The sequence below is a fragment of the Anthonomus grandis genome, chromosome 7 (genome assembly GCF_022605725.1).
Source record: "Anthonomus grandis grandis chromosome 7, icAntGran1.3, whole genome shotgun sequence".
Lineage (NCBI taxonomy): Eukaryota > Metazoa > Arthropoda > Insecta > Coleoptera > Curculionidae > Anthonomus > Anthonomus grandis.
The window spans coordinates 3,991,552-4,001,139 of record NC_065552.1 but is presented as its reverse complement, the minus strand read 5'-3'; the positions used below and the strand labels follow the sequence as shown (position 1 = coordinate 4,001,139).

The window sequence follows — 9,588 nt, the reverse complement described above, 5'->3', positions numbered from 1 at the left end:
AACGCAGCATATGCATAGAGAAATGAATATTAAATATACTTTTAATTACTCTATGAGCATAATTATGTCCTTTGTCAAAAAACCCTTCTTATAGCCCGCGCTCTAATGCCCAAGGGATTTTAGTAATTTTTTGTCCAGATATATAAATAAATTTTTTTTTGAGAAATAATTTGATTTTTTGAGACAAATAATTGTTCTTCCAAATTTTCGTATTTTTCTTAACACTATGCATACTAATTGAAAATCATTTAAATAAATGTCTTATGAATTTCATTAAGCAATTTGTGTACTAAATTTCAATTTTGTTTGGTTTTTGAATTATAGCTCTATTCATATGTATATATAATATATGTATGTATATTATACTCTCTCTTGCTTCTACAGTAATATACGAACCGTAACTCTCTCTCTTTCTATCTTCTCAACTACCGTTCGCCTTGCCCGATCACACTTTTCGTAACGTTTTTGTAACGCATTCGCCAGATTACTCACCAACTCAAGTGTGCGTAAAGAAGTTTAACTTCAAAAATTTATTTATTGTTAAATTAATAAATATTTATTCTGGGCAAATCATTAAAAACATTTTTTGGGTTTTCAGAACATAGGCGCATTATATCGATTAAATAACAGCGAGCGCAGGCTATAAATAGGCTACTGGCAAACGACATATGCTGCGTCCTCGATTTTCTTGCTGAATATCGATCCGACGCACATGTGTCTGAAACATGGTCGATATTGCAAAATTATACAAGATATACAGGGTGTCCCATAAATATTGATAAATAATTGGTTGATTCCTTTTAAAAAAAGAATAAGGTTAAGTTACATTTTCTTAGTCCGAAAGTCAAAAACAACGAGGATACAGGCTGATAATAAAGATGAACCTTTTTTAAAATTAAGTCATAGAGGGCACCACCAGCACCATCCTTTTTTTTTAACTTTTTTAGGCTAAAAAAAATCAAAATGCTGCAGGTGGCGCCCTTTATGACATAATTATAAAAAAGGACTTGAAGAATTTAACTTATCCTCATTTTTTTTTTTAAAGGAACCTGTTATTAAACTATTTACAATTATTGATGGGATACCCTGTACAAGGTAATGCCAGATCTATTAATATATATTATAAACATTAAATAGACATAAACATAAAATAATATAAACATACGCTAACGTACTTTAGGGCCATCTCTCGTTTGACAGTATCCATCAATTACAGATTCCTACTCTCGTTTTGCCATTTTTACAGATCTCTCCAATTCCCGGATCAATTTCAACCAAGCAATGCTGCCAAATTAGGTATTTATAATTTTTTCACAAATCTAACAACATAATTCGTACAATTTTCCATATATTTCAATAAAAAATCAACTATTCGGCGAAAAATACGAAAACCAACAACCCCGAACCGTATCAATCCGCTAAGACGTCGAATATCCCCAAAGCGATTTCGGCCATGTTGAAGTTGGCACCGCCGCACGCCTTTCAATACGAGCGTTGTCGATGGCGTTTCACCGTTTGCACTGTTGTCACTTTTTGTTCTGTTATCGTATTTTAAAGTGAAAATTTCGCAAAAACGTAGTGAAAATCGCGATTTTCGTAGCACGGGGCACGTGCTAAAGTAATCGTTGAGCCCCCGGGGGGCTTTTCAGCCCTAATTACGCCCCATTCGTTCCCGTAGCTGGCATCCAATACTTGCAAAAGCTCGTCCCTGGGACGTCGTGTCAACGCCACAATTCTTTGTACATGTAGGCGGTAAATTTGAATTTTTTTCCAAATTATTCGGTAAGTTATTTATTTAACTTTCTAAACAACATCAAAAAAAAAAACTGTCAACAAATAATGATATAAAAAAAAAATAAAATCAGTTGCCTGACAAACGTCTTGTCATAAACAACAAATGATCAAAAACCACACCAAAATGAAACTGTTTAATAGACTTCTAAGGGCTAAAATGGAGGGCACAGAGGGCAGAGAGATCTTGGAAAATGTAGTAATAACCTCTGAGGGGGCCGATGGGGCCCAGTATATCAGGTTAGCCGATAACTCCCAGATCATCAGCTCCGAGCTGCTACAAAACCACAATGGACTGGTGGTGGATTTGGGTGGAAATGACTTTATTCCAGTTACTTATGGGTAAGTTTTTAGACAAATATTCTTATTTATTTAATTGTGAGGATACAACTAGTAAAGAACTCAAAATGGTATCCACAATATAAATGAACACTGACACTAGATTTTAAATTCAAATAAACATCTACAATAATTGTTTTACATAAAGTTCAAATTCAAAAAGTGTTTTATTGTATAAGGAGTGTATTACACCCTTAGTTACAAAGCTGGAAGGAAAATGAAATACAGAAACCAAAATTGTCAAAATATTTATTTATTAATGATGTAATACCCCATTAAAGTTATCCAAGATAAGCATCATAAATAGTAATCTAGTATGTAACTATAGTCTGTAGTATTACAACAAAAATCAAATTCCAAAAATATGTAATATATAAACTGAGATATAAACTTAAAAGGTTCAAACACTGAAACTAAATAACAGAATTGTTTCTTAAAGAAATTCACTGACAAACACTTCAAAAATCTTAATCTTAATAATCTTAATAAAAAATCTTTTTAAATAATCTTTGCAAGCTTTAATATCTCTGTACTTAACAGTGGTGCATCTCTTGTCCCGGAGGATACCTACCATCCTTCTTTGTCATTGGAATTCCATGCAGGCCTTATCTCTCTCAATAACCTATACCTTAATAAAGCTGAAATAAGAAAGAAAGAAAGAAAATGTGCTATATTACGTAAGATAACAAAATCTTGTGTACAAGCATCCTAAAAACTAAAAAATTCCAAATTCACTTTAAATTTCAAACAAACATAACATCTAAAACACTACCATAAAATTTACACACATTACCAAAATTAATCATAACAAAACAGATTGAGAAAAAAAAAGCATCTTTTTGATAAATTTCATTAAAAAATAAGTAAAGCTGTCAATAAAAACGTCAATAAAACGCCTTCGAAGCGAAGGCGACCATCAATGGTAATACCAAGGAACTTACAGCTTTCTTTGGTTTGCAAGGGGGAGTTTTCACTAAACATAAGGCCCTGAACGTCACACTTAAATCCCATAATAAAGGTTTTGCCCACATTAAATACAAGCCTGTTTGCAGCACACCACTCCAATAAAATCTTAAGATCCTTAAAAACCTGGGCTCTAACATTATCAGAATCTCTATGATTCCATAAAATGGTGGTATCATCAGCAAACTGAACCACTTTGCCCTGCAGTTTTAATGAACCCAAATCATTTACATAGAGCAAAAATAATAGTGGTCCTAACACTGAACCCTGAGGTACTCCAGTTTTAAGGGATCTGGAATCGGATAAACATCCAGATACTGTAACTCTTTGGGTACAAATAGACAGATAGGATTCCAGCCATTGCAATGCCACACCTCTAAAGCCATAATTATTGAGCTTAGACAGCAGTATTTCATGATCTACACAATCAAATGCCTTGGATAAATCGCAAAACACTGCCGCCGCGGACTCTCCAGAATTCAAGGACACGTAGACACTCTCCAAAAAGCCGAAAACAGCGTCATGAGTCCCTTTTCCCGTTTGAAATCCAAACTGATTTGCAGATAAAATGCAATTATGTTGCAAAAAAGATAAAATTCTGATTTTTGCAAGTTTTTCAACTATCTTGGAGAGGGTAGATAATATAGAAATTGGACGGAAATTACAAGGCTCACTTACATCTCCACCCTTGCAAAGAGGGATAACCACTGCCTCCTTCAAACATGCTGGAAAGATGCCATTATGAAAGGAATTGTTTATGGCAGCAGCTAAGGCATTCAATGCTGAGTCAGGCAAAAGGAGTAGTAATTTTGATGATATTCCATCAGCTTCAGCTGATTTATGGTTTTTCAAGCTTTTAATTGCATCTCTAACATCAGTAAGGCTAACAGGATAAAAGAAAAAAGAATTTTGAAGTGACACTTGTTGAATATAATGCAAAGGATCAATATTAGTATTCACATCATTTCATAAAGGAATTTAATTTTAGAAAGGCTAACTTTCCGCTTTTGTATCAGCTGCTGCTAGATACTGATTGGTCGCCTGTCACGGTGCAGCAGGACGTCAACTCCGCATGTGATGTTTTTTATGATATACTGAACAACACTTTCGCTAGAGCGGTACCCTTCAAGGTAAAACGTAAAAGACGTTTCCCTCCCTGGTTTTCGGCGGACATAATTCGTAATATATATAAAAAGGAAAGAGCATTTCGTGATTTTAAGATTTCCAAGTCTAAACATCATCTAGAGATATTTAGATCTCTGCGCAAGACAATTAAAGCTCTAACTGCACAAGCCTACAAAATGTACATCCATAGTATTGAGAACAAAATAACCTCCGATCCGAGTGAATTTTGGTCTTTTATTCGAAGCAAACGTAATCAGTCTCAAATCCCCGGCTCAATGAAGCTTTCTAACCAATCATACAATACGCCTGACAGCATTGTGTCCGCTTTTGGAGATTATTTCAGGAGTGTATACACGAACTCACTTCCCAGCGATCATCCTGTCGTCTCTGAACCTCCCTTAACTTGCATAGACGTCGTCGCGCTCGCGGCTACCGACATTATAATGGCGAGCAAGTGTCTCAAAAGCAAAATGACCTCTGGCCCAGATCTAATTCCTAGTTTTTTAGCTAAGGACTGCTCTGTTGCACTTACAGACCCTCTGCTCCACATTTTTAATCTGATCCTTACCACAGGTATTTTTCCCAATATCTGGAAGCAAGCTAAAGTTTGCCCTATCTTTAAAAAGGGCGATGCTGGAACAATAGAGAATTACCGCCCTATATCCATTCTGTGCAATTTTTCAAAGTTATTCGAGTTGGCTCTTTATAAATTAATTTTTCCCAAGGTTAAGTCCATGCTGGCCAACGATCAACATGGCTTTGTTTCTGGCCGCTCATGTACTACAAACCTAGCATTCTTCTCTCAGTTTGTGTGCGAAGCACTTAATGATAGAAGTCAAATCGATGTTATCTACACAGACTTTCAAAAGGCTTTTGACCAGATTGACCACTTCATCCTATTAAATAAGCTTGAACGCCAGTTTGGATTCTCCGATCGCTTGATAAAGCTCCTTAACTCCTATTTAGTTGACCGCTCTCAGTTTGTAGTGGTCGAAGGCTTTAGATCTGCTTGTTTTTCACCCACCTCTGGAGTTCCACAGGGCTCTAACTTGGGCCCCCTTCTCTTTAACGTTTTCGCTAATGACTTGATCTCCACCCTCAATTGCTCTCGGTTAGCATATGCTGATGACCTAAAGCTTTTCCATAGGATTGACTCTATAGCAGATTGTGGTCTACTGCAAGAGAACATCAATACTGTACACCATTGGTGCACTTTGAACCGGCTTAACCTTAATGTTTCCAAGTGTAATGTGGCCAGCTACATTCGTATCAAAAGTCCAATTGCCTTTAATTACTCAATTAATGGAGAGTCTCTGGCAAGGTCTACCTGTTTCAAGGATCTTGGAGTCACCTTTGACCAAAAATTTTCTTTTATCCCTCACATCGAAGATACTGTTTCTAGAGCTACTCGCATGCTAAACTTTATTATTAGAAATTGCAAACTTTTTTTGAACACTGCCACTGCCAAAACTCTCTACTATGCATTTGTTAGATCCAGGCTGGACTACTGCTCCCTCATTTGGTCTCCCATTTACAACCAGCACATTCACCTATTAGAATCAGTCCAACGGCGATTCCTAAAATGTTTGGCATTTAAGGATGATGGAGTCTATCCTCCAAGGGGTTTTGACCATAACCTGCTGCTCTCTAGATATACTGAACAGTCACTTGCGAAGAGGAGAGAAATGCATTCGGTGAAATTCTTGTTTAATTTACTTAACCATAAAATTGACTGCCCATCCCTTTTGCAAAGGATTTGCTTTCATATACCACGCCCAGGATCCAGACAGTGTCCAGCTTTTAGCTTGGACACAGCCAGGTCCAACATTCTGTACCAGAGTCCTATTCACTTTATGTATCAAAACTTTAACACTATTGCTGATTCTTGTGACATTCACCATGACGATTTGGCACTTATCTTGAATCACCTGCGTATGGTCGGTGGGGGAGGCTAGGTTATTTAGTTTTTAGTTATTTAGTTTTTAGCTTGAATACATTTATTTACTCATTTTTTTTTGCTCTTTTGATTTAAATTAATTCTTGATTCTTATCCTAATTTAGTGTTCACTACTTTTTTTTTATTATATAGCAATTCTTTTATAGTTCTTTTATAGTTTAGTTGCATGAATCTAATACAATTCATGCATTCGTACATGTATATATTTAATTGATTTTTCTGTAACTGGGTATATGTAACCTGTTGGAAATAAAGCTTATTATTATTATTATTATTATTAAAAATTCAATTCAAATTCAAAAACCTTTTTATTTGTCCAAAATATACAGATAAAATACAGTAAGTAATACAGAAATATGACTCGCCAGGTTAACGATTTTCCCTTACCAAACCCTACATCCTCCCTCACGAAGAACTCACTTATATACCTCAGCAAAAAAATTTACAACCATGTTCCTTTATGTATCAGACAAATTTTAGAAGTTAAGAGATTCAAAAAGGAATTAAAATCACTTTTATTATCCAGGGCATATTATAGCCTTGACGATTTTTTTAATGATACCTTTTAACCTGTGCTCTGACATCATTTTAGTGTTTTAGTTTTGTTTCCTGTTAAATAATGTAATTTACTTCTTCTAAATTCTGTTTTATTGACAGCTTTACTTATTTTTTAATGAAATTTATCAAAAAGATGCTTTTTTTCTCAATCTGTTTTGTTATGATTAATTTTGGTAATGTGTGTAAATTTTATGGTAAAGTGTTTTAGATGTTATGTTTGTTTGAATTTGAATTTGGAATTTTTTAGTTTTTAGGATGCTTGTACACAAGATTTTGTTGTCTTACGTAATATAGCACATTTTCTTTCTTTCTTTCTTTCAATAATCTTATCAATTCTTCGAAAAAGGACAAATAAGGAAAGCATCATGACTAAAAAACAAGAAATTGAGTGCTAATACTTTATTACTACCTTGATTACATGCATGATATAACAAGACACTTTGTTATAACATTTCCTTTATCATGTAGATCAGAGGATATCCTCACTCAAGAACTGACAGAAGAGGACAGAAACTTAGCCGCTGCCTTAGTAGCGGTGCAATTGAGTCAGCAACAGAAGCAACAGCAATTGCAAGATGCAGCCCTACCACCCCTGATAGGTAAGTCGCTTTAGAAAAACGAGTATTGAAGATTAGCAAGAAAAATGCATTTATCAAAGCTACTAACTGAAATTTTGGCATCATTAGTAACTTCTTTTTATTGTGTCATGTGTGTTGACTGTTGTTAATATGTCATAATTTTCAAAATAGTCCTTCGGACATTGGTTGACAAAAGTGCCTTTAACTTTTTAAGGTACAATTATTGATAAAGAAATTTCCTTTGAATAGGAGTTTTTTAAGAATATTTCAATTATTTCATGTAAATATTTGCAATAATCATGAGAATGTGAACCTTACTCTTAACCAAAACTAACCAAATCATTAATTCTTACTTACACACTCAAATCCATCTTCAGAAAGTCATAACAATAAATTCATAGTGACACCTGAGATACAACTGAGAATAGAACAACTACACTTCTGTAAATATTTATTTATTGCCTATAGTGCTTCCGTTTTTATTTCCTTCTAATATATAACTTGGTTCAGTCTAAACGGGTTTGTTATCTACTGTACCTTAACAGTATTCGGCCAACTTCTAATTAATTAAATATTTTTAGCCGGCAATAAAATTCTTGAGGACCACCCGCAGCTCATCCTCACAGACAAATCCACCGGGAACCCGCAATACTTTAAGATCGATAAAATCGTCAATTCGGACAATCTTTACATAGAACAAGAGGGAGGCCTGCATAAAATCGTCGAAAACGTAAGACTAGTGGACGAAACCGATAATATGCCCATACACGTCGAAGACGACAACGGCCACTATCATTTGACCGAAAACAAGATCGAAATCATCGAGAAGGACGATGAGGAAAAGTTGGATTCGGATAGGGAGTCTTTGAGGTTTGTGCATATCGATAAAATCAAATTTGAGATTGTGTTTATTTACAAAATGTTTAGTTGTTACAAAACAAGACAAGTTGCAGAATCGCACACGAACTTTGAAATTCGAATGATATATACCCATTCGAGACACCGCATGCGAAAAAGTTCGCATACGAAGCGGTCGAAAATACGAATATCGATTTTTCGTGCGAAATCCTCTAATTTCGTATGCGAATCAAAGTCGAATGGTTTCAAAAATACGGCCCCAGGTCTTTAACCTCACTGACTCGACTAAGATTACTGTTTGGTATACTTTGGCCAAAAGCAGTATTAAATAAATTAAATTAAAAATTAAAACTAAACTCTTATATTACTTAGTAACTCGCTCCAGACGCCTCTTAAGTCTTATATGGTAGTTCTGCTCTAAGCTCAGTTTGCAAAAGCAAGGTGTCTAAAAACATCTTGTCGAACTTGCATTGTCTTATTTATTTAATGTAACACGACGTTTCAGTTGATAAGTATCTCCAACCGTTATCAAGTGTAAACTGACACCAATCGTGGTGGCCTCGTCTCTGATTTGATTTGGCGCGTCCTCTGGATGGTCCTACTTATTAGCTTCTTTGGATATCCATTCTGTTGTAGGTCTTTGTAGATGGTATCCACTTCAGTCTTGAGATCCTCGTCGCTTCTACAGATGGTTCGAGCTCTATTGTAGAGGGATCTTATGATGCCTACTTTGGTGGTTGCAGGATGGTTGGACTCATAGTGAAGATACTGGCCCGTGGGTGTTGGTTTTCTATAAACTGAAGTTCGTAGATTTCCGCCGACCTTTTTAACGAGGACATCTAGAAAAGGTAGAGCTGAGTCCTTCTCTGTCTCCATCGTGAACTTGATTGTTGGTCTGAAGTTGTTGAGGTGAAGCAGAAAATCCTGAAGTGCTTTTTCCTCTTTGTCCCAGATGATGAAGGTGTCGTCCACATATTGAAGCCAGAGCTTGGGTTTGCAATGGGAGGCATCTATTGCATGTTCCTCGAACCATTCAACCTATTTGCTATTACTGGGGAAAGAGATGAACCCATTGGAAGTCCTTCGTCTTGGGCGTAGAATCTATCCTTGACCTGAAAGTAAGAATTACGAAGACAGATCTTCAAAAGTTCCATCACCCCGTCCAGAGGCAGTGTGGTCGGAGTTGAGAAAGCTGCATCCTTGCTTAGTTTGTCTCGGATGATGTTAATTAAATAAATAAGACAATGCAAGTTCGACAAGATGTTTTCACTGTACCATTGTCTACCACCTTCAAAAAACTCAAAAATAACAAAAAATAAGTCAAAAATAAAAAAAAAAATAAAAAACTCAAAAATAAGTTAACATCTGGTGTAGACGGTGTGCCTAGCTTCTTGGTTAAAGATTGCATTGGTGTCCTGG

The 9,588-nt window shown here is 35.6% G+C and overlaps 1 protein-coding gene across 1 annotated transcript in view; it reads left to right on the top strand.

Moving 5' to 3' along the window:
* Window positions 1-1,480: 1,480 nt before the first annotated feature.
* Window positions 1,481-9,588, top strand: part of LOC126738664 (zinc finger protein 846-like) — a 28,017-nt gene continuing 19,909 nt past the window's right edge. Inside the window, exons 1-4 of the mRNA XM_050444095.1 lie at window positions 1,481-1,782; window positions 1,936-2,133; window positions 7,202-7,332; window positions 7,893-8,181. Of these exons, the coding sequence (XP_050300052.1) occupies window positions 1,952-2,133; window positions 7,202-7,332; window positions 7,893-8,181 (602 nt within the window). The 5' untranslated portion in view covers window positions 1,481-1,782; window positions 1,936-1,951. The remainder of the gene's footprint in view (window positions 1,783-1,935; window positions 2,134-7,201; window positions 7,333-7,892; window positions 8,182-9,588) is intronic.